Raw genomic sequence first — 25,176 nt, 5'->3', positions numbered from 1 at the left:
TGACTCAAGTACGAGAAATTCAATATTGCTTTACAAGTAAAGGCGAGGAGAGCTCCACATTCAATGACGAACAGCACACTAAAAGAAATGAAAAGACAAAAGATGGAAAGGGAGAGGAGATTATCAAACAAACAAGAATCATTGATGTTTCTAGCATCATCCTCTTAATACACACTTGATGAAACCGCGTTTAGCTCCCAAAAAATTAAAGGGGATACACATGCGCTTATTGATCTACTCAAGATTGATCTCCACAACAAACAGAAGAAGAATGCTCTCTAGACAAATTAACAGATTTGATAAACCTATCATGAACAGATGATGTCACCAGAAGTTGACAGGATGATTGCCCAATTTACCAGTCACATTATTACATTTAATGACATCATATCAGCACGCGACCACCACAGACGGCTTAAATCAGATCTTTGAATGTTTAGCAATCCTGAACCATTCAGTATGGAAGGATCCCGGCATGTCGGTCCTCTCATATGTATGACCTCCAAACTCCAAAGTAATCTCTTTGAGCTTGGACCAGATTTGCTGTGATATTAATCAAGAAGCTGAATGGCTCTCCCTTTTTCCATTCTGAGAAACATGGCTTAACTCCTCATTATAGAGCTTTCCAACTGATTTACGAACATCATAGGCCTCTGCTATCAGCTGCATATCACCGTATTCAATCCCATTGTTAACCATCTTAACAAAATTTCCTGATCCTCGTTTATCAATTTAATTAAGTAAACACAAAGGCCACTATCAGGAACTTGGGTGGCTCTTAAAAAGAATATCTTCATTGTACTTATAGGCCTCAAAGGAAACTCCAGGCATCAAAGACGGCCCATGACGAGATAAAGTAGATCCAGCTCAGCCATGGCTCTCCCCCTCCTTTCAGTATTCTCATACCGCTCATTACTACCATCAATGATACAGTCTCCTTTCTCCTTGTAAACTGATTGGGTTTTGATAGTTTGATAAACTGGAGACCCAGCCTTTACAAGCATGATTATGACACGAGGTTTTTGGATCGAACGAACAAAGGATTCAGGATCATGGAATCCATACAAGGGAAGGTTTCCTTCCTGTTCGGATCGTTCTAACTTTTGACGTGGTCCAATTATAAACAGAAACTGGAAATCACTTCTCTGCAATGTTGAGGGCTAGATTTTACCCCATGAAAGCAAGGCTAGCGAGGCCAATTCTGGTTAGGACAGCCATAAATTCTGTACAAGGTACCTGAGTGTTAGCGGAACAGACCTTATTGTACAACACAACATTGACGTTGACATAAAAATGAGAAACAAAGATACAAGAATATAAAAATATAACTTCTGAAAAATCATAAATGTAAGTCACCAAAACAAGTTGCCCTTATACTCTCTAATTAATAGTTATTAAAAGAAAAAATCTCAATTTCATAAATATCGAAGCTCGTAAATAATAAATATGGCCTTCAAGCAATTATGTCTAAGGAGGAGATAGATCTCTCTGCAATCGCAACAAAGTAAAATTTAAATATCATTATCTGTCCTTTTTTTTCTCTCTGTTTTGGCCAGGAAAGATTTGTAGCCAAGGCCTACCACAAAGAAAGCTTTCAGCACCAGGCCAATGCTATTTTTTTTTTTTTTAAGATAGTCAATATCAAAAAAAAGAACAACAAACAACTATCTTCCATAAGAAAATAGGTTCTTGCTGAGAACATTTATCAGATTCGGCACAAGAACGTGAAAGATCAAGGAGATGAGACTCAATTTTTAACCTTTTTATTCTTCTTTTTTTTATTCCTTCTTTCTCATTTTTTCTTTTGGCCAAGCAGGATTTGACACTAAAACATACACTAACCATCCTCATCCCACTACCACTTCATAATGCTTGAAGGAAACCAAACAAAACTTTTAAGCAAAGATCAACAAGCAAACTCAACACTTCAGGACTTTGTGATTCCCATTTAAACAAACAAAAACTAGTTCGATCGAATTCCAATACTTAAGAAGATCTTTTACACATATGAATGAACCTACATAGATTATAATGTAAGCTGTAAAGAAATAATCTAAATGCATAACATTAGCAAGAAGAACCTTATAAACAGTTTTGACCTCAAAAAGATTTTTTTTAGGGTGCTTCCAACATTGGCTATCATCACCCTCCCGACCCATTCTAGCATAGTACAAAAAGTTGAAGAAAAAGGAGACACAGTCCACCTCCCAATCATGCACCAACCTAGTGAAGTTAATGTCCCATTGAGTTGTATCATTACTAACACTCTTAAGGTCAGCCACCGTTGCATCCCTATTCCTAGCAAAACGGAATAACTCCGGAAAAGAATCCTTCAAAAGACGATCTATGCACCATATATCTTTACCACTGGACAACTACCTTTGACTAATTTAATATTTTTAGCTTTCATAATTTTCTTGATCTTTTTTTCTTTTTTCGGGTGTACCACTTCGCCCTTTTTTAATGAATTCCCGATTAAAAAAACAACCATTATAACATTGCATAGCATGATTGATATGAGTAAGGCTGGTGGTAATGCTTTAACATAACATAGCATATTTGATCATAATCTATCGTTAGGCAATATTGAAGTAGAATTTCGTTGCGTGTATATATTCCTTACGCGTAACTCTGCCTTTAGCTCCGACTATCCTTTCTCTTTTATAGGATATCGGTGACAAGGCAGATACAGTTTATCTCTTGTTTACTTATCAAAAAAAAAAAAAAAACCCATCAAACTGTGATTCTCATTATAGTCCATTATAGAGTAAAGGATCAACTTTCACATTTTCATATCGTAGACAGGAATATGACTCTAACAGAACAACTGCATGAGAAAACAGTGCAAAGTATTAACCCAAAAGGCAAGACGAGCAAAATTAAAAGGATAACGGATCTAGCTTTTTTTCTTTTTTCCTTTTTCGTCTTTAGCATATGTTTGTAATCCAACTCAACTAGTAAAACGAACAATAACTCGAACGAAGTCAATCAATTTACATAGGATTGAAATAACAAATATAGGCAAAATAAATGCAGAGAACATACCTGAAAAGGTTATGACAATGGAATTGCTTGAAAATGAGCTGAACCCAGAAAGATTCAGTATGTGGGTTTTGCAGAGCACCAAGAATTTGATCGTACTCTTTCACTGTCCTCTATATATAATTCATCATCGCTATTCCTGCTCACTTCTTTTACACAAGGGTGGTCAAATCTCATTGATCAAATTTGGCTTCGAGTTTGGGCTGGAAATGAATTCACCCACCATGCTGAGCTGTCCCAGTTGGACCACCAAGAAAATTGGCCCATTATATCCCTGTGAACCAACCAACCGTATCTTCCACCGGTCCATGACCACCACAAATTCCAACCAAATTCATACATATCAATATCACGCAAATAATTATAATACAACCGCCACGGTTGTCATTTCTCTTTAGCCCTTTGTAAATAAGGAACAATGCTTCTACGTGGCATAATCTCCACGCCTCTCCCGTCCTCTCTCCGCCTCAAAACCCCAGCCCGCCACAAAACCGTCGCCGTTTCAGCTCATACCTCAACCGACACCAAGACCACCAACTACTCCATCTCCGACCAAGCCCTGGAGTCCCGGGGCTTCATCCTCCGCCGCACGATCGACGACCTCAACCTCGACCACCTCAACACCGTGTTCGTGGCGGTCGGGTTCCCGAAGCGCGACCCGCAGAAGATAAAGCTCGCTCTCGAGCACACCGAGTCGCTGTTGTGGATCCAGTACAACAAGACGCAGAGGCCCGTGGCGTTTGCTAGGGCGACGGGTGACGGCGTCTTCAACGCGATCATATGGGACGTGGTGGTGGACCCCTCTTTCCAGGGGATTGGTTTAGGGAAGGCTGTGATGGAGAGGTTGTTAGATGAGCTGTCATCCAAAGGGATTTGTAATATTGCACTCTATTCGGAGCCCCGCGTTCTCGGGTTCTATAGGCCCTTGGGGTTTGTGGCGGATCCGGATGGGATCCGGGGAATGGTGTACTCCAGAAAACAGAAAAAAAGAAAATAGTAAATTGTTTTTTCGGTTGTATTTTCTTACCATCGCTAACACAATGTCATTACTTAGGGTGGGTGCGTTTAGGAATGCGATTTCGCAAAAATAATCTACGATTTTAAAAGACATCAAAACATGTAAGACACTTGACAATGCAATTTAAAAAACACTTAATCTAAAATAGGAAAAAAAAAATCTGCAATTTCTTTAAGCAGATTATGGGGTATTTATTTGAAAAAACACAAATTTAAACAAAATCATAATTTCGCATAACAAATATTTGATAAAAAAGTATTTTTTAATATATTTTACCAAACGCTATTGCAATTTTAAAAAGTAGCGATTTAAAAAACGCGATTTTTTAAAAACGTAATTTTTTAAATCTCACTTATTAAAACCACAATCCCAAATGGACCCTTAATTGTTTATCAGGATCATTTCAATTGAATTTTCTAATTGATTTTATTGAGGGACAATTTAAGTGCTCGAGACTTATTCGTGCAAAGATGCATAAGAATATTGAAGGGGAAATAGAAAAACCAGAGGCAGCAAAAACTCTAGCGAAAATCAAACTTTAGTAAGGAGAGAAGTGGTGCATTTTTGGTGTACATAAAGGCCAGTGGCCACATTAGGCCACTTGATGTCACTTCCATAACAGTGATAAATTCCAAAGAAACAAGAAGCTTCATTTTCGATCTTTTGCTTCAGTACCTACAGAAACATGTAAAACAATTGATCCAAGTTATCATTGCCCAAAATGTTCTGTGAAAAGCACTTAAATGATGGTTAAAACAGGTAAAAATCTACAGAGGATGTAACAAAAAGGAAAATTACATTTCCATTCAACTTAAACTCTGTGGTAGAATACATTTTTCACAGCAGAACAGTCAGAAATTATATATCAAGCCACAAAATCACAAGTACAAATAGGAATGGAAACATAAAGGTGAACAGCCTGAAAGGGATACCCACTAACTAGTGCTCATTAAGCAGTAAAAATCACTTTCTACCAAACCTGTTTGCAATCAACATACTAAAAACTATACTCTGAAAACAACTAACTATTAGAGCATGAGATGGCTAAACTTGTATTCTGTTTACATCCATCTTATAGATTCCGTAAGAAACGATATTTATATTTGGATTTCCCACATACACATCAGTTTAGACATCCTAAAATATTAGAAACTATTGCACTTATAGACACTCAAAAGTAGTTTGAGCAAGATTGCACTCAACATATGGCAACTGGAGTCCGCCACGTGGGAAGCATCCAAGGACCACCCCAAGGAGCCTCCCATAAAAAAGGGTACACATTCCCAAGTAAGCACATTCTACTTTCCTCATTCTCACACGTGCATGTTCTCCTCTCCTCTCCCCACTCTCTCTCCATTCAATTTTCTCTCAACAAGCATTTACAGACTAAAGCATTGGAGGTTCCCCATTGCCCCGCAGACCAGCGGTTTTCCGGTGACCTTTCTCCCTCATTTTGCAGGAGATCCATCGTCAGTTCGGCCATCCGAAAATTTGCTTCTACAGCTGGCACTGTATGTGGGAACAATGTTCCTCTTCTCTTCAAACGCTTGGGCTAAGCTTATGGGTCTCCTCTTCTCCCTCCTCATGTCAGAGTTGCCACACACTGCCTTTCCCGAGGGGCCATTGCCGAGTAGACACAACCTTGGCCAAGCCGAGCAGTACATTCCCGATAGCTGAGGACCAATGTCTGAGTGCCAAAATTCGAAGCTCGAGCAACACATTCTTGAGGACCAGATTCTGAGGTAAAAAAATATATATATATCCTCCAGACATTTGGCTAGCAATCATGGTTGCAAATTATGTTGCACTTTCTTGTACCACATGCCTATTGAAGTGGACGCCGCTGCCACCATAGCAGTCTCCAAGCACTTGGAATGTCTTTCAGCAAAACCCGAGCCACTCAGCTCAAGTAAACTTTCATTGTTCCTTTACTTTAAATAACATATATGCCACCAAAGCAGTCTCCAAGCACTTGGTATGTCTTTCAGCAAAACCCAAGCCACTCGACTCAAGTAAACTTTTATTGTTCCTTTACTCCTAATAACATATATTTTGCTTGCATACGCATTGGTCAGGCATGATTTTGTCCGATCGGCAGTCCCCATGCACAAGTGTTGGTCAAGCATAAATTGTCTGACCAGCAGCATCTATGCATGAGTGTTGATTCGGCATTGTCCAATTTCAGTACATATATTCTAACTGTTTAAAACGTTCTGAATTATTTGATGATTACGACCTGATCTACTGGAATGACCTGGACTAAAATCTAGCTATATTTGAGCTAACCAGCAGCACAACTGCTATACATTTCTTGTCTATTGTGAGCTTTGAGCTTCTACAAGAAACACCTAAAATTTCAAGCTCTCCTCAGCCACTAAGTAAATTGTTGGTCAGGATGCAACATGTCCAGACCCGCCAAGATTGCCAAAAGACCTTTCCTCGGGTCCACCCGACAAGGCACAACCTCCATCGCCATTGCTGGTTGGGATGCCACACATCTTGACCCGCCGAGATCTCCATTGCCATTGTTGGTTGAGATGTGTGACCTGCCAGGATCTCCAACGCCATTGTCGGTCGGGATGCCACACATCCTAACCCGCCAAAATCTCCATTGCCGTTGTCAGTTGGGATGCCACACATCCCAACCCACCAAGATCGCCAAAAGACCTTGCCTCGGGTACTCACTCGACAAGGCACAACTGACCTTGCCTCCAGGATCCACTCGACAAAGCATAATGATTCGACAAGTACCGAGCCACAAGGTCGAAGGGTTAAGACCTACGTAATGCGATGGGCACTTCAACACCCACAGTCTCAATTAGGCAACCGACGGCCAACACTCTTCACCCTTAGTATTGAAGGTTAAAGGTAACCTAATTGTAAGTACACACAAGATTTCCAAAGCCCGACCAGTTGGGCAAGTCGGCTGTGAGAATGGGGGTCACTGCCGGTACGATAGATGAGCCTCCACTCAAACACTCCACTACATGAAAACTAATTAGAGGGATACAACTATACAAGCCTACCACTTGACAAGTATTCATGAACCATATTTAAGATTTTTACTTGTTAAACCCAAAAATCAGGGATAATGACTCTCCCTCCCCGTAAACACTCTCTATTCAGTTTTTTGCCTCAAAAAGAGGCCACTAACTTAAGCATTGGAGCATCTCCCGTCCCTGCAGGCTAGCGGTTTTGGTGACTTTTTCTCTATTTTGCAAGTGGCCCGTCGTCCCTATTCCGACTGTTCAAAAATTTGCTCTAACAACTACCTCTTCTACTAATAATGGCACAATAAAGAAGAAAATAACATGATGTACCTTGAATTGGTTGATGGGTGGGATTAAGAGGCTTCCTTGGCATTGTGGAAGAAAGCAGCAGAGCAAAGAATGGAGGCAATGAACGCAAAAATACCCAGTCCAATCACCAAAGAAATACCTGCCACAATCAAGTCTAATATGCATTGCACACTCAAACCCATCATCTTCTTCTTCTTAATCTATCTTTCCGTTTACAGCTCTATGCATGTGATTTAGAAATGGAAACAATCTGGACGGGATCTTTCGGATTCAAGGTTCCGAAAGAACTCCGTGGAAGGGAATACGATCTCTCAAGGCCATTTATAAGGCTAGATGGCGAGACAGAGAGAGAGGGCGAGACAGAAGAGAGAATCAATCCCAACAGATAAGCATAGGCAGGGGAGCCGAAACTGTGTGTCTTGGGATTCTAAAAGTCTGATGATTCATGACGATGCTTCAATGACCGACTTTAGAGTAATGCTTTATCCTCCTAAAATTTTTTAATTTTTTTTAAAAATAACCATTAAATTTTAAATGAATTATATTTAAATTTTTATCAAATTATAATTTTAAAAGTTACATCAGTTTTAAAAGAATTTTAGAAAGATAAAAGATGGTACTTAGTATTACTTCCGACTTTATATCTATCTCTGCTTCTAGAGATAAAAAAAAGTGAAACATTGATTTTGAAATATATTTCTTTTAATTTTTACACCTTTTGTTAAGGAGCCAATTTTTAATTCTTATATTTTTTAAAATTATTTCTATGAGTAAATAAAAATAGTAATGTCGTGCATATACCATTGATGATCATTTTTAATTAGTCTAAAAGGTGTTATATATATATATATATTTTAATAAAAGGTGTTATATGAGTCCTATGGTAATTTTTTTTTAAAACAAAAAAAAAAAAATGCAAAAAGAATGAAAGCAAATATTTCTCCATTTACTATGCCAACTTCTCATGGGTCATTTGGAGACTCTTCCTGGCAAACTAGAGGGTCTCTCCAGTCTCCACTACTGTCGACTGAGTCAAGCTTATAATTCACCCCACCCACTTCCTCAACATTAGTTTTCCCATTTTTTCTAACTTTTTGCCTCCAATGCCCTGGATATTATCTGACACACTAGAAACAAGGTCGTTCATGAGATTGAGAACATCCATCCAGACCACAGTGAAAAGGCTATAATGTGAATTGATGTCTCTCATAGATAGGAAGGTGAGCCCTTGTATTATCAATATACATAACAGCTCTGAGCCAGGTTACAAAAATGACATGCTTTTGTGAATGTATCAAATGTTTCATTTGAAGGTAACTTCTGCTTGATCCTTTGAGGCCCTATTGCAAATACCACTAACCAGCTTCCATCATTAGCTAGGAAAGCAACATCACCAGTACAATAACATTTCTCTTTCACAAGTGAGCTAAACTCGGCAACTAACTTATCTTGTTGGATTCCCTCTTCAGAGTAGCATTTCTTCCCCCCTGCAAATTTGCAGAGGATATGCTTGTTTTATTATTAGAAATATCCACTTGTGATGAAGGAACTGAATTGTAAGCAGCTACACTTGCGAGTCTCGTAGTCAACATAGCAGCACCATTGTATAGGAAAACTTGGTAATTTTAGGTGACCCTTGTTTACTTGGTAACTCCTGTAAGAGTCCTTTAATATTTGAAAGGGTGGATGAAAGCAGGGTTTTAAGAGTTGAATTGGTGCACAAGTTCATCCGCCAAACTAAACGCCAATTGGGCTGATACCTGAAAGATAAAACATTGGCATTACTTGTTACTTACCACGCTATATTATGTCAAAGGGACACACAAGATGCAGAAAGGATAGCTTCTTTGAGAAAGCAGAAATCACCTGAGGTTGGCATTGGTGGTCTCCTTCTGATGGGCTCTAGTTCCTTAATGTCAACTACAACGGCATCAGATGTCAGAAAAGTCTTGGCTACAGATGCTGCATGCTCCAAACAACACCTAACTACCTGCTCCATATTTGATAGAAGGATAATTTTATCAGCTAAAGTTTCTCCTAGATATTGGTTAGTTCAAAGCCTAGACATTCTGGCTTAAACTGAAGTCATTATTTATGTGTTGTGGACTGAGCAATCAAATTTCAGTAAGCTATATCCCTTCTTGATGTTTTCTGCATGAAAATTTAGATAACATATGTCCAGATAATCTAATAGCTTTCTCAAGGGCAAAATATATCATGACATGGTAGTACCCCCGACGCTTACATGTCTATGTCATTAGGCTAGTGATATGTGCATCATCTGATAAAACCATTCAATGATGATACCTTTGATGGATCAATGATTCCAGCCTTCATCAAATCCTCATAACGGTCTCTTGCAGCATTGTATCCATAATTAATATTATCATTAGAAAGAACCTGCAAAATTTATTCGCCAGGGAAGTTTGATGGATTCAAGATCTACAACAATTGGCGGAATCAGTTCATAAACCTAAAACTTTTTTAATCTTACTTTGTGTATCAAAGAAAATAATGTTATTACGCACAGACCTTTTCTATAACCACATTGCCATTTACACCTGCATTTTTGGCTATCAGTCTCGCAGGATATCTCAAAGCTCTTTTGAATATCTCAGCTCCAATCTGCGGTGCATTTGTATATATGACATCACAATCTTTATGTACGGTAAATGGAAACTAATTGCACCAGAACAAGAACATGCTCATTTAAAAGGACATACAAATACAATTGATTACCAATATTGCAATGAACTTTAGCCGCCTCCAAATAGAAAGGCCGCTGATTAAGATATTTAATTTAGAAGGAAAAGGAAAGGAAAATGTTTTATCAGATTTAAATAAATGAGGTAACACCTTCTGTTCTTCATTGTCCAAGCCTTGTTTGATACCATCTACCGTTGTAGATAGCCTCAAAAGGGTACATCCCCCTCCAACTACAACACCTTCCTCAATTGCTGCCTGTAATGTGCCAAGTTAGAAGCTTACTTGATGATTGACGGACCAACTTCTATTGAGATATGTTAAAGTGTTGACAACAATTCCTACAGGCTTAAACTTTTAAGATAAGTGGTGATTTAACATTGTATCAGAGCCAAAGGTCATGAGTTCGAACCCGAACCCTGACTCTACAATGTACCCCCCATTTAAATTAGATATTTCACATGTTGAGTCCCCCCTAATAGATGGGAGTTTAAGCCCACACATGAGAGAAAGTGTTAAAGTATTGATTAAATGATTAAATTTATCACTTCCTATAAGCTTAAACTTTTGAGATAAGTGATGATTTAACAAGATCAAGGAAGAAATTAGCTACCTTTGTCGCATTCAAAGCATCTTCAATCCTGAGTTGTTTATCCTTCAACTCAACTTGCGTTTGTGCTCCTACCTAGGATTCAATTGGTAAGACTAAATGTATTAGCTTCAAAGGAAGTCAAAGCCTCCAGACTCCCCAATTCTCAAGATGCTGACTGAAATATATTTTAGATTACCTGAAGAATGGCAATTCCCGCTGACAGCCTAGCTATTCTCTCATTCAGTATCTTTTTTTGAAAATTTTCTTCAGTGTTCTGCAAAACAAGAAACAATTGCATTTGGTACTCTGGAGAATGCTAACAATGTATAATTCCTTCTACACATCAGCAGTGCACTAGTGTGCATGTGTGGTCATTTAATCTTGCGATTGACACTGCAGTACGAACTTCAAGCAGAAAGTACACCACTGCAACTAGAGACAATAGTTGCACCTCAACAAGCCTCCGGATTTGAGAAACCCTCTCTTCAACAGCTTTGCGAGTGCTCCCATCTGTAACTATTAATGTTGAACCCTTGGTTATCACAACCTTTATAGCGGAGCCCAATACTTCCTTGCCAGCCTTTTCAAGGCTCAACCCCATCTCATCTCTGATTACAGTGCCTGCATAATTATTAAGATCCACACATGCAAGAGCATGAAGAATTTTAAAGAAGCAAAATGTTAAAGGGACAAAAGAACAAACTCGGCTCAACTCTAAAAGTCTTACTCCCAACTACTCAAGTACGGATACATGAATCTTTTTGTCATTCAATCCTATCTAAGATCACATTCATTTTTCTAAGGATTTGGATTAGGAGATGTGACTTTAAGTTTAATCTTTTTCTGTCATTCAATCCAATCTAAGGATTTTCATTATGGGCTTGGGATTCACCATGTAAGTATACTCAAGAAGGATCAAAGAGAACAATAGGAAACTAAATTTTATACATCAAATTTCTATGAAATTGTATTGTTTAATATCATATAAAGGATCTTTGAAGATCAAAATCAACTTCATTAGCAGACCTTGAATACTACAATAGGCTGGGGTGGATGTAGGGAAAGGTATTGATCTTCCACTGTGACTTCTGGTCTATTAATCATCTCAAGCACAAGTCTTTAACTGTAATTGACAGTGTATCTAATTTTTTAACTGAAGGTGTATTAGATCTTAGATCTTTATTGTGCCTATAAGCACTCTATGTCTGCCAGCAACAAACGCATGTAAAATTGTACAACAAAAATCTGCAGTTTTCATTTGCAATAGCTGCCTGCCCGGCTGCCCCCAAAAGGATTTTAACTTTTTTTGGGTGCCAAAGTATAAAAAGCTAACTAAAAGACTAGCATTAACCAAAAGATTGATTCAGTGTTGTTCATTTTTTTTTTTTTCCATTTTATTCCTATACTCTCATTTCTCATTATTATTATTGTTGCTGCTATTAGTATTACACTACTACTACCTCAAAAGCTATTGAGTCCACTCCGAATGATGGATTTAAACCTCAAAAGCTACTGAAATCAGCGTATTAATATGTGGTGCTGCGACAAACCCTAAGTGGATAGGCAAATGATTGGTAACTAGAAACCCAATAAGGTTACAGTTACATTTTTTGCATCCAATTAAAGGAAATTGATATTTCAAGTCATTGTAAGTGACACATAAGCATTTTGAAAATGGACGCTATGATATCTAAGTTTCAGTACTTCATCCATTACCTCCAGTCAAGATGGCGATGTCATCTAAGTAGTGGCTCTTGCGCTCACCAAAGGCAGGAGCCTTGATAGCAGCTGCCTTCAGCACACCCCTCAGTTTATTTCTAATTACTGGAGCCAGAGCTTCCTGCTCTATACCCTCTGCAACTATCACAATGGGATACTTCTCTTTAACTGCACTGTCCAATATTTTAAACATCTCCTTTGGGTTTGTGATTTTTCTGTCGACCAAAAGTAACTGCAACCAAAAAAATTCACACCCTCTAATTACTTCATGGGAGAGCATGCCAGACTATGCAAATCATACAAATCCTACCTTGCAATTATGAAACTCAATTGTCATCTTTTGTCGATCAGTTACAAAGTAAGGAGACAAATATCCACGATCAAATTGCATTCCTTCTACAATCTGTAGACTGTTCTCGGTACACTTCCCTTTTTCAATAGTCACTACACCCTTCCTTCCCACTTGACGAAGAGCATCAGCAATCATGTTTCCCACAATATAATCATTCCCTGCACTAACTGCAGCAACATCTACAAGCTCATGATCTTCAACCTGCAACATGTGAGGTGTATTGCAGTTTGATTCAGCAAAAATGAGATAATAAACTACTACTTTCAAAAACGGAGTTAAGAAAGATAAACTTGGTTACCTCTCTGGACATTAATTTGAGTTCAGACACAAGGGCCTTTGCAGTCTTCTCAATGCCACGAGCAATTTGAACAGGATTCCTACCAGCGGCAATAATCTAGAAAAAGCGTATATTCTTAGAACAAAATATTGGAAGCACCTAATATAAGTTCCTAATAACCTATTCAAATAAAGGAAACACCATATGAGCCATGTACTTGACAAGCCCTCCCTATGTGAGTTTTCAGAGACAGCTAGGTGGCAAGGCCTTATTGGTAAGGAACCTGGGGTCAAAAGGCGAGAGAATCACGCATTTGATCAAACATGCTACCAATCAGTTTTTACCTCTTAGTTTAGTGTGTGCTTCTGGAGGAGCAAGCATGCAAGAAGGAAGTTTAAGCTTGATGCTTTATTGGCAAGGCTTTTTCAATGGCATAAAGCCCTATCTTCTATTGCCTAGTCTTTTAGGAAGCCCTGCTTTTTAACTATAGGCTAGCATTTTAGGAAACCCTGCATCTCTTAACAAACACTTCTTTTGTAGTAATGCAATAGAGAGGATACTCATGTACAGCATCAAATTCATACCTTCACACCCTCAGCAATTAGACCCTGAGCAAGAATGATTGAAGTAGTGGAACCGTCGCCAGCAAGGTCATTTGTTCTGGCACCAGCCTGTCTTACCAATTTAACTCCCACATTCTCCAAAGGGTCCTCCAATTCAATCTAAATCAAACAATAATACATAGCCAGTTAAGAGGAAAGTTCTTGATGAGAGAAATAGTGAAATGAACAATTAGATTTTTCCTTCTTTAATTGATGCTACTTGAATAATTATATTTTCATTTTGCTAATGCTGTTACTACTATCCTCATGCTCACCAATTGTATCCAAAATTTGAACTAACACTACCTAAATTTCCAGCCTACATTTTTTTACAGATTTCACCGAACGCTTCAACTGCGTTTAAAAGAACGGTAGAAGGGCAAGGGACAGAATGCAATACCTCTTTGAGAACAGTTTCGCCGTCGTTTACAATTTTTGGGGGTCCATACTTGTTCTGCAATACCACATTTCTTCCCTTTGGACCCAAAGTCACCCCAAGCAGCTCGGCGACCATGTCCACCCCTGCCTGCACCACCACCAACCAACCCGACCGTTCAAAAACTTGCAAGCAAAACAAAGTTATGGATGTTAAAGAACCAGGGCCCCTGAACTGTAACCTGAAGCTTCTTAGTTGTTGAACCATCGTGGTTGAAGTAAAGCTCTTTGGCCATGCCTCTCGGTTTTAACATGGAGGGCGAAGAAGGCCTTTTGGGTAGTATTGGGTTAGTGAAATAAATCGCAGAGATGGGGGTTGGAGTACATGCCATGGCTTGGTTCAGTTTGGCGCTCTGGTTGGAGTAACATATATCTTGAAATATCGTTTCGAGGATAAGAGAGACAGAGACACAGAGAGAGAGAGAGGGAAAAATCTAAGAACATGTTTTGGCGCTAATATGATTGTCTACGACACCGTTTTATTGCAAATTCCTATAGATCAACATGCCTGCTACCGGTTACACCTTTTTTACTTTTTTCTAATTCTCAATGACTAATACGACGTCGTTCTGATGGTTAATGGCAGCCATATAAACACACAATGGATGGAAGGATAAGATTGCAAATATTTTAAAAATATAAGAACTAAATTGCTCAAAGCAGAAGTATTAAGATGAAATTAATAATAACCCAAAATGTTTAGTAATCCACATCAGCCCCAATGTGAAATGAAATGTAGCATGTAACAGAACACTATACACGTCTTCGGGCCAACATTGCAAAACGGTCAAGAAGCCTCGAGAATAACATATCTATACGAATGAAGTACGATGTTTAAATGATGATTGATTATTAATTAATTTGAACAAAAAAAATTATAAAAATGTTTTACATTTAAGCTTTATTTCAAGAGTACATTTTTGGTGATCCAATACATGTTAACCTCTTTTATGTTTATGACCTTCAAATGCCCATATGTCTTCATAACTTGATGATCTACATGTGGCCTAATAAATTGGCTCGGGTCTGCCTCTGCCATGGATATGTTACATTGAAAAGTCCAAAATGGGATGGGTCTGAGACAGTAACAAAATTAAATGTGACTTTTTGCACGGATACTATATGCTATCTGGGCTTCAAGTTTCACCATTTTAAGACCACCTTGACCATGTTATGAAATTTACGTTTGAAGAAACCTCATGGACATGGTTGTCTATTTTTTCTTTTTTCAGCTTCATGTTTAATTATATACGAGTTGACTGTGGATTGCTGCTACTTATTGCTATGCCATAAGAGGTGCTAGTGCTATCTTAAGTGTTAGAATTCAGTCCATGCAAAAAAAAAAAAAAAAAGTGTTAGAATTCAGTGGATTTTCAACCATATTAATTATTTATATCAAATATTATAATCTTCAGAATTTTCTTTACCTTTCCTAACACATCTCACATCAGCACCAATAGCATATATTTAAGTTGTTGCTCGTAGTTGGATCTTGGGTTGGGCAGATCGGTATACACTTGGTGTGTACCAGTCTGCTCGTCCCTTCTACTGATGATACGCTCCTGGTCTTAATTGATCAGGTCGTGCCTCCAGTGCTGTTACTTTGAAAAAATTAGAGTGCTCAAAGCAAGCCTACGCTTTGATACCATGAAGAAATTTATAAACCTAACTCATCTTATAAAATCGGTTCTATAGAAGATGGTTGCTCATTCCTTATAAACATGCTAAAAGTTGTCCACACACAATGCGTGATTATTCCTCAACAGCCCATTTTACCATATTGTACCACAATTATAAATAAACACTTTTTTATTGTAGACGTAGGTATCTAAAATCAAACAATCTCAATAAAATAGAGTCAACATGATAGACAAAAATCGATGGCATATTCCGAAGCGGGTGGAATGGCGTCAATAAGTCTTACGGCATATACTAATTAAACGGATCATACATTTTAAGAGTCTAAAGTAATTGTAAGAAGGAGAGAAGGACGCATACTCATATAGAAATTGAAAAAATTAGTGACCCTCCAAATTTAGGTCCAGTGAAGAAAGACACGACAAAAAAAGGAATAGTAGAGACAGGGGATTAGCACCATAAGCGTAATTTTCATGCTCACGCCAAGTTGGGACACTCTGTGCTCAGTACATGAATGCTTCCATCAGCATTAATGATATAATGGAAGCATGATGTTACAGCGATCAAGAATTTTGAAAGATATTTGTTTGACTTTGATTGAAACAAAATCCCGTTTGTCAAATGCAATGGAATTCGCTCTGGGCAGGGTATATGATCAAGACTACCCCGTCAACAATATAATCATGATGTCACTTGCATCATTGAAGTAATTATGATTCAAATAATGTTTATCCTTTTTATTTGATTTCTTCTCATTATATTGCTTCCGCAGAAACTAGATAGAGTAATTTAAATATCCAAAAATATACTACATGTCCGGAGAGACCCACACACGTACATGCGCATGAAAGGGAAAAAGGGTGAGGGGGAGGCATGGTGGGGACTTTGCTGATGCAGAAGCATATGGGTACTGTTCTAGAACACCTGAAACTGTAGGGGCTCTACATGGCATGATCGAAGTTGGGGGAGAACAGTAGGTTGGCTGAAGCAGGGTCAGGCGGGCAGTGATGACAATGTCCTCACAAAAAGCTAAAAACAGATAGCTTTTGGGTGTTTTTAGTGGATAGCCTTTTCAAATGTTCTGCTTGTTATAGTAGTTTTTTGAATGATGAGCCACTAACACCAGCACCTCCACCACCATTTGTCCTGTTGGCCCTCTTATTCTTATGCAACATAAACTGCCCATGGGGCCGAGTTTCAGCGTGACTCAAGCTTATTCCCACATGGGTCGCCCACGATCTGCTTGTTCTTCCTCCCTAGTGAAGGGAAAAAAAAAAAAAAAATTGTTGCTGCTTTAATATAGTATGGATATTGACGATTGGGTATTGCCCAATAGCTTTTTTCTTTTTAATTTTTTTATCCTCTGTGCTAGCTGTTTCATATTCCTTCCCTGATTCGTAATTAAATCAATTATTCAGTCTTTGATATGGTTCAGATGTACACAAAAAAAAAAAAAAAAAAGAAAAAGAACAAAAAAAAAAAGGGAAAAAAGTCTCATTTTCAGGGATTATGCTCAACCTGCATGAGATATATGCGGCGAGAAGAGCTACAACAGTTGTATTAAAGTATTGATTATAACGTAAATGTTAGGGAATTAACCATGTTCAGACAAAGTGGTCCAAAGAAGTTGTTATTGGAAGGTCTATTTTCGCACACAAACACATGACATGAGAAACATAGACTGGTTATTATGGAAAAAAAAAAAAAGAGCCCCCCCCCCATGACATATCTTAATGAAGCAAGTCTACAGAATTAGAGATGGATTGGTTTGAGGATTCAGCTCTGAGATGAGCAGCGTTGCAAGGGACGACCTCTTCCAAATCTCTGAAAGTAGGAGTAGTGTAAGGACTGCCGATTTGCAGGTTTGTAAGCATTTCGCGAAGATCAGAAGCTTCTTCCTTGAGTCTTGCATTCTCCTGAAGAACCCTGTCATAGCACTCAGTTACATGAGTCACCTTGTCTATCAGATTGCGGTTCTCTGTTCGAAGCCTGAGCACCTGCGACCAGAGTTCATCAAGGTGCTTTTGTTTCCTCATCCGTGATCTGCGAGCAGATTCTCTGTTAGAAATCATTCTCCTCTGCTTCCTTTCATCGATGATGCTGAGTTGGTGCTCCTCAGCTTCATCAGAAGTGCTGGAGTTGTTGCTCATACTGCAGTACTGTGAAGAGAAGTGGGAGTTGGGTAAGTTGGTTAAGAATCTATTGAAGTAAAAGTCTGGTGTGTTGCTCTGCATCATGCCAAAGTTAGCGGGAATTGGAATCTGGGTTCCTGTGATCTCAGCTGGAAGCATGCTTCAATCTTCGATCGAAGATGATGATGATGATGATGATATGCTTCTTCTTCAAGGGTTGTGTGTGTTTGAGATTGTGTTGAAGAGGGTAGGGAAGGAGAGCATGAGGAATGCAGGGGATTTATAGGAGGGAAAAGACTAGAGAAGTGGGCCAGTTTGATCAACAGTGTAACAGTGTCAGGGGATGCCGCTGCAGATGTCTATCTAATTTTAATGTATCATGCATGAGATGTTTTACTTATGCGTTTGTTTTATAAACCACTTTAGTCTTTACATCATCATCAATTCATCATATGTATGTATGCAAGTAATGAGTTCAGTCAGCATGCATCTATAGACATCTAATATATTTGGATAATCATTTGGCATTACATCAATCCTTACAAATCTCTCTCTCAAAAAAAAAAAAAAAAAAAAAAAGGAAAAAGAAAAAGAAAAAAAGGTACAATGCTTACGAGAGAGAGAAGTTGTGATGTGGGGTTGCAATAATTTAGGTAAGGAACGTTTGGAAATTCATATAATTAAAGAAATGGTGTTAGGTCAATTCCAGGAGAGCCAATTTTGAGAAGCATATTAGAACTTCAGAACTCTTAAGAGCCAATAACGCCGCCTGGCCCTGATTGATGACGCAACGAGAACCAGCTAAAAAGGTAAACTATTAAATAGTATTTTCCTTTGATTTTTTTTTTTCTAATTAAAAAGGTGAGAAGGGGCGACCAGTGTAGTTTCCTCTCTTGAGCGTTACCATCGGAGCTCCCACCAGTTGTGGAATGTCCGTTTTGAGCTATAGCTCTGCCTGGGAAGGCGAGCCCGTCACCACAACCCCACAAAGGTGTGAGCCAGTAGAGTCCCTTCAAAGTAGCATCTGATTCACGCATCTACTACCGCAAATGGTTTCGAACACGCGACCACTAGGATGAAATGAATTCTTCTACCAACTCAACTACCACCCTTGTGGTTAGTATTTTCCTTTGATGATCCCCTTTTTATACAGTTTTGATGACTCACAAAAGCACTTCATTTTTGTATTTTAGGAACCAGCAGGGAGGGATTCAATTGTCTGCAATTGTCTCATTCTTGTATGAAGCTTGTAAATTTGTAATAGTTTGAGCTGAGCTTGGCAATATTGATTTGTTTTAAACACAAAACAATGTTGCAAATCGGCTAGCTTCGATCTCCTTGATTCAGGCCCACAAGCAATATATATTATGAAAGACAAAAGACAAAAGACAAAAGACAAACCCTAAACTAAAATTAAAGAGGACTAGATCAAAAAAGTCTATGGGCAAATCCCAGAGGCAGCAACTTGCAAGCGCAAACGTTTATTCTTTATAGTTTATCAACTGTGTTCAACTAATATTCCATCCCAATCTTGCTTGTTTTTCAATTATAAATACGCAGTAATTGGGTGATTCCCCACTTCAGAAACTTCCAGTCGACCTTCTAATTCTAAAGAAAAATCGGATAAGATTCCATAAATTCGTGTTGGGAATTAGTGTGGAATATGTGTGGTTCCATGGTGGTGCTTCCCTTTATGTATGTTTTGCCCACTCTACTCTATATGGCCAGGCAGTCGTCATCTTAGGCTAAGTTAATTCATTAATAGGATAACATGATCAGTTTTTGGTGATTAACTTTTTATTTTCCTGAATTAGAAAAGCAATCCTTCTAATTAGTTATTAAAATTTTCAAGGGACATCCTCATTGCCATTGCCCTAACTTTTTATATTTACTAGGTCGGGTGATGGGTAACTTTTATGATAAACCCCTATTATTTTATAAAAATGGGTGTTATGTTGTTGTAGTTTATATTTTAGCGATTGATTTAATAAGTGTTACGTTAATTTATAAATGTACGAGAATTGTCACATGACGATTCACATTTTAATAAATGGCATGATAAGTGTGCTTGAACTATCACTTCAATTTATAAAAAGATTATATATAATAAAGGCTAAAACACTTACGAACTAATAGCACTCATTACCGCCTCTAATTTGAGAGATTATGATTATCTCCAATTTATTTGAACGAGAGAATAGACATAATTATTAAAAAAAAAAAAATGTAAAATGATAATTATGCCCTTGTAATATAAAGGACTAGATGCTCTCGTCCCTTTTGAACTGAGGAGGATCATTTTGCGAACTTGAGAGGTGGCTGGGGGGCAATTTCATAAATGCCATTAAGATGATTCTGATACTTTGAAATGGTGATAGAGTAGAATGTGAAAATGCAAAAGATAAAAGGAAAGCAAACGGTAGTGGAACTCGCTTTTGCTTTAACAATTCTGATTAGAAGAAAAAAGAGAGAAAGTACAGGAAAAATTGGTCTTACTAGAGTTCTTCTCACATCTAATCAGTGAAGATTAACTTATAAATACTAAATAGCACCGAGTACAATTATCAAATAACATTCCTTGCTTTTCGAGAGCATTCTTGGTTCCAACCTGTCATATCAAATACATATAAAATAAATCAAATATAAATAATTAATAGATGAGCCATGTCAAGAACTCCCTATAATTATTTTTGAGGAATTTTATTCAACCAGGAAAAGCCAATGCCATCTATTATACCAGCTTAATCTATATAGGGTTCAAAGTCCAAATTTACAAGGAAACCCAAATTAATCAAGAAGGAAATAAAAATAGGGCTCATAAAATGTTACTAGGAAAATAAATAATATAATGGTGCATCTAAAAAAAAACAGATCCTCTCAAGGTTGGAAGTCTGTATTCCCATGTAGGCAGACAAAAATTAGCTATAAATTAGTTTGTTGTATATTCAAGTGTATGCGGTCGAAAGAAAGAGAGAAAGTGAGACGAGAATTTTAAGGTGGTTCAACATTACATGCCTACCTCCACTACGAGGGAAGAGCCCAATAGTAGTGGACATAGTCACGTGACTCACGTAGCGCATAACATTCAATTCAAAATGATTTGATTACAATCAATCCTTAAAGGTCAATATTCTATATATAAGGACCACGGCTAACAATTAATCAAACATGATCACCAGTTTGACAGATTAAAAAGGATTTGATTACAATCAAACCTGACAACATGATCTCGACCTATGATGAACATCGGTGGGTCCCGGGAGATTAGAGAATACCATAGGAGGCACCCTTGACCATGTACAAACTCATAGTGGCTCATACCAGTTGAGTTGTAGATAGTATTATTGTACCACGACTTTGGCCACAGAAGCCATTTGGTCCACCCTTAATAAGTCGCAAATATATATACACCTTTATATCTAAAGCTTCCTGAATTAGTCAATTGGAAAAGACACGATTTGCAAAAAGTAATCATACAATGCGGGCGAAAAACATGAAATTATACGACCTATAATAATTGAGATAGGCCACATTTAGTTGGGTACAGTAGATGGAGCGTGTCTACCATGTTGTATTACATATTTGAAGGTTAATATGGCAAGCCATACTTAATTCAGACAAAAAATACTCATATAAAATGTACGATAATTAAAAAGAAAAAGAAAGTACTGAAAAAATTATCCAGTGATAAAATCATTGCGGTTTTATTTTTATCAAATGATTTTCTAAGGTTTAAAAGTTATTAAATAACTCTCCTCGTTTCCCTTCCGTTAAATTTTTAATGGTGTTGTATGACACATGGCTATTAGGCCACGTCATGTCCAATAAAAAAAAGATACGTATCAAGACCATCTAATCAGTTAGCTTACATTAGCCACATGTCACACTAGATTACTTGTCACGTTAGCCCATATTTTTTAAAAATGTACACATCACTACATCAGTAGGAATCGAGAAAAAAAAAAAAAAAAGACTCTTGAGGCGGCAGTGTAACCACCTCTCTGAGCAAGGTTTTGAAGTCGTGGTTGAGAGACAACAAAGAGAATATTGCAAAGGGTTTGAGTAGAAACGTGATTGATGTCAATGACGCATTCAAATGCTTCAACATGTTGTAGCAGACGCTCAAGTGCATCGTTACAAACTTGGTTGTCAAGGACGTGATGTAGTCACTGGAAAAGGCAGTGTAGGAGGGCGTTGGGCGTAGAGTTCTTCTACTGTGCCACTGCCGCGAAGGTACACATTTCATAGTTGCAGGCGTAAGTGGCCAACATGGCCGCAAGAACGGATTTCGCATTACAACCATGATGTAGAGGCCACCCACATGCCACCCCCCTTTAGGATGACATGGCAAATTAGTGTGGCCATGTTTGATGTAAGCTAGCCAAATGGATGGTCTGAACACGTCTTATTTTTATTGGATATGATGTGACATGATTGCTACTTGTCACTTAGATGGAGTTACCTGATAACAGTGCGAACGTTAGAGAGTAATTTGATAACTTTTAAACCTTAAAAATCAATTTTAATAAAAGATGAAATATAAGGGTAAATAAAAATTATCAGTAGATTGACCACACCCTATATTCAGTTCGGATATGCTTTGAAGAATGCTGGTGCTCTTTATGATCAAACGCACTCTTGTCATGGATATTTGATTGAAGGGAAAAGCATAGGAGATACATGTATAGCTACTATAATCACGATTTCACAAGTTTGTATTTGAATTTGATGGCCTTGGGAATTAACTTTGTCCGCCAAACTCCATACACATGCTCTTATCTACCCCTATTTTTGGCATTGTTGAGGCCCAGTGGCAGAGACAGGAGTGAGGGGAAGCAGTAGGAGCACCCCCTATATTAAATATGCTGCCTAAAAGGAAGAGCAACACAAATTGCTCCCTCACAATTGGTAATAACTTACCGACAGAGTTTTTCTTTAAATTGGGTTAGAATAACTTTTTTTAACTCGGTCTTTAAAAATAACTTGTATCTATTTTTTTTATTAACATGAGAGATGCACATGAGTTTTTAATATTATTTATTCCAACTTTGTCTCTACTATTAAAAAATAAGTGCATTTCATATGTTTAAATGACACATATCATTTTTGTAGACTGAGTTAGAAAAAGTTTCTCTAACTTAGTTTGATGGAAAACTCCGTCCATAACTTTATAACGTGGTTTAACTTTTTTGAGAATTAGAAATAGCGGGATCCTTTTTAATTATTGAAAAATCGATTAAAAAAAAAAAAATTATATATTTTGACAGTTGATCTTCACCGACCAAATCATACGTACGTCAAAAGCTTCTCTTTGTACGGTCCTATTTTTATCAATTTGATTTATTCCCTTTTTCACAACCTTTTTTTTGTCCTTGTAAGTCTGTATAATGCCCTTTAAGAAAAGAAGAAAAAGACAATGGCAGTTTCACAATGTAAAAACAAGTCGATTTTTAGCAACAACAATGTTATTTCATAGAAAACCTTTTGAGATTTTTATATCACTACTCTAGTAAGAATTAATCATTTATTTGAAAATTATTAAAAATCCCTTCATCTTCTTTTTTGGTAAGAGAGCCATTGCCGAGCGAAGTTTCTATCCATTACTTTGCCACACTCACTCGAGCAACTATCAAGTGTTTGTATTGCTCGCTCGAGTGACTGTCGAACATAATTTTTGTCATTGTCTTTAAGACTTTTGCATATTGGAATGAGATCCTCTAAAATTCTTTTTAAATTGAAGATTTTTAAATTCATAAATCTTAGTTATTCATCTCATCTAAGCGTTTAAAATAAGCCATATGAAATAAATTATGGTAACTTCCGTATTTAATGAGATGGATGAGGGTAGATTGCTCATTAATCTATAAAACATGGCATAATCCATCAAATCTTGGCCGTGTTCTAGGTAGCCAGGTAGGATTGAATCTAAAAAAAAATTAATGAGATGAGTTAAGTGGCTGGTGGCAATCCAAATATGAGTCGAGAAATGAAGCCGCCGGTATACATCACAATCACTTGGCCTGCTTTATCAAATGCCTTGGGAAAAACCAAACCACGAATTGGCACACCCCTGTTCAATTACGACATGCATTGAGGAGCATATAGACTATTCATGATGAATCATTGGAAAACTTGGTCCTCTGCCAGCCACATATCATACCCATTACAATAAAAAAAGGGAAAAGAAAGAGAAGAAAAGGAGAAGGAAAAGAAGGGATCGAATGAACATGGTGGTTTGATTAATTAACAGGCAACTGGAGGGGTCCTACAAAGGAGAGAAAAACAAGAGGAAAAGATATGATGCACGGCTGTACACTTATTGGTGTACTTGCTATATTGTTTAGCCTAAATGTAGGTCTAGATAAAACGCAGACACAGACACAGGAGATGGGGGGCAGCATAAAGGAGCCTCCTGTGCTGGGTACGGAGGGTGACTTGATTGAACGCCTTCAAACCTCAGTGGACGGCAACTTCCGGTCGCTACTGTGTCATGCCGAGTGACCAGCCCTCCACCCATTTGCACCCCCCATCTACTCAACTCCAAAAAAGCCAACCCACCGCGCCCGCTCTCTCTCACACACGTGTGCTAAGTCCTTATTTGGTTTGCGAAATGAGAATAACTTCAATATGGTCGGTGTACAAAATTTCTGTTTTGTGTGCACCATTCAGTAGCTGACACATTAACTTATTATACAAACTTAAAATGAAAACAGAATATCAAAATAATTCTTCTTTTCTTAGTTAAAAATAAATAAAAATTAGAAAGGTGGCCTTAGAAGAGCAGCAACAGCACATAAGGTGGCGGGGTTGGCCGTGCGCCACCCCCAAATCTGGTGAGCCACCCCTAGAACATTGGGGTGGCCGCACGCCAACCCAGGGTGGCCTGGGTGCCACCCCATGGTCTAGGGGTGGCTCGCCAACCGCCCCCAGCCAGATTTGGGTGGCTAGTGGCCACCCCGTGGTCTAGGAGCCACCCCATAGGCCGGGGGTGGATGGCGCCACCACCATGTGTCTGGCGAAGAGAGAGACGGAGGCGGTGTATGGAGGCGGCGTTGGTAGCAGGTGGAGGAGTCCGGTGGCTCAAATGGTGTGAGTGAAATAATCCAGTATTTTGCTTACATATATTTTTTTTGCAATTTACTTTTAATAATGATGTGTCAAACTCTAAGTAGATTGCACAAAACCCTTATTTTATGCAACGTTCACACCAAAGACAATCTATTGCGAAATAGATCATTTGACTAGAGTAACAATGCTCACCAAACAGAGCGGGATTGCCGCAGTGCATGACAAATTAATTGCTGGAGCCTGGAAGTACCATCCGTTGGAGTTGTTGTCATGGATATATATATATATATAGTGGAACT

The 25,176-nt window shown here is 38.1% G+C and overlaps 3 protein-coding genes across 3 annotated transcripts; 1 reads left to right on the top strand and 2 right to left on the bottom strand.

Moving 5' to 3' along the window:
* The first annotated feature begins 3,048 nt into the window (after positions 1 to 3,048).
* Positions 3,049 to 4,183, top strand: LOC132177625 (GCN5-related N-acetyltransferase 1, chloroplastic). The gene has a single exon (XM_059590024.1). The coding sequence runs from the start codon at positions 3,461 to 3,463 to the stop codon at positions 4,037 to 4,039; it is 579 nt and encodes a 192-aa protein (XP_059446007.1). The 5' UTR covers positions 3,049 to 3,460; the 3' UTR covers positions 4,040 to 4,183.
* Positions 4,184 to 8,546: 4,363 nt separating this feature from the next.
* LOC132177381 (chaperonin 60 subunit beta 4, chloroplastic) lies at positions 8,547 to 14,452 on the bottom strand. Its single transcript, XM_059589668.1, has 14 exons — positions 14,222 to 14,452; positions 14,005 to 14,130; positions 13,587 to 13,724; positions 13,024 to 13,119; positions 12,684 to 12,926; positions 12,371 to 12,605; positions 11,106 to 11,275; positions 10,851 to 10,928; positions 10,676 to 10,747; positions 10,216 to 10,320; positions 9,892 to 9,984; positions 9,667 to 9,759; positions 9,226 to 9,349; positions 8,547 to 9,119 (listed from the first exon to the last, which is right to left on the bottom strand). The coding sequence occupies exons 1-14, from the start codon at positions 14,369 to 14,371 to the stop codon at positions 9,097 to 9,099; spliced, it is 1,746 nt and encodes a 581-aa protein (XP_059445651.1). The 5' UTR covers positions 14,372 to 14,452; the 3' UTR covers positions 8,547 to 9,096.
* A 2,847-nt stretch (positions 14,453 to 17,299) lies between these two features.
* Positions 17,300 to 18,062, bottom strand: LOC132179496 (basic leucine zipper 43). The gene has a single exon (XM_059592231.1). The coding sequence runs from the start codon at positions 17,966 to 17,968 to the stop codon at positions 17,408 to 17,410; it is 561 nt and encodes a 186-aa protein (XP_059448214.1). The 5' UTR covers positions 17,969 to 18,062; the 3' UTR covers positions 17,300 to 17,407.
* Between the last annotated feature and the right edge of the window lie 7,114 nt (positions 18,063 to 25,176).

This window comes from Corylus avellana, chromosome ca4 (genome assembly GCF_901000735.1).
Source record: "Corylus avellana chromosome ca4, CavTom2PMs-1.0".
Lineage (NCBI taxonomy): Eukaryota > Viridiplantae > Streptophyta > Magnoliopsida > Fagales > Betulaceae > Corylus > Corylus avellana.
This window is presented reverse-complemented; position numbering and strand designations above follow the sequence as displayed.

What these genes read in the sequence shown, in the direction of transcription:
- LOC132177625 (XM_059590024.1), top strand. Translation starts at nt 3,461, where the DNA reads ATGCTTCTACGTGGCATAATCTCCACGCCTCTCCCGTCCTCTCTCCGC.
- LOC132177381 (XM_059589668.1), bottom strand. Translation starts at nt 14,371, where the DNA reads ATGGCATGTACTCCAACCCCCATCTCTGCGATTTATTTCACTAACCCA. An exon ending in TAATTGCTGAGGGTGTGAAG is followed by an intron (nt 13,120 to 13,586) that starts GTATGAATTTGA and finishes CGCTTTTTCTAG; the next exon opens with ATTATTGCCGCTGGTAGGAA. An exon ending in AAATCCGGAGGCTTGTTGAG is followed by an intron (nt 10,929 to 11,105) that starts GTGCAACTATTG and finishes CTTGTTTTGCAG; the next exon opens with AACACTGAAGAAAATTTTCA.
- LOC132179496 (XM_059592231.1), bottom strand. Translation starts at nt 17,968, where the DNA reads ATGCTTCCAGCTGAGATCACAGGAACCCAGATTCCAATTCCCGCTAAC.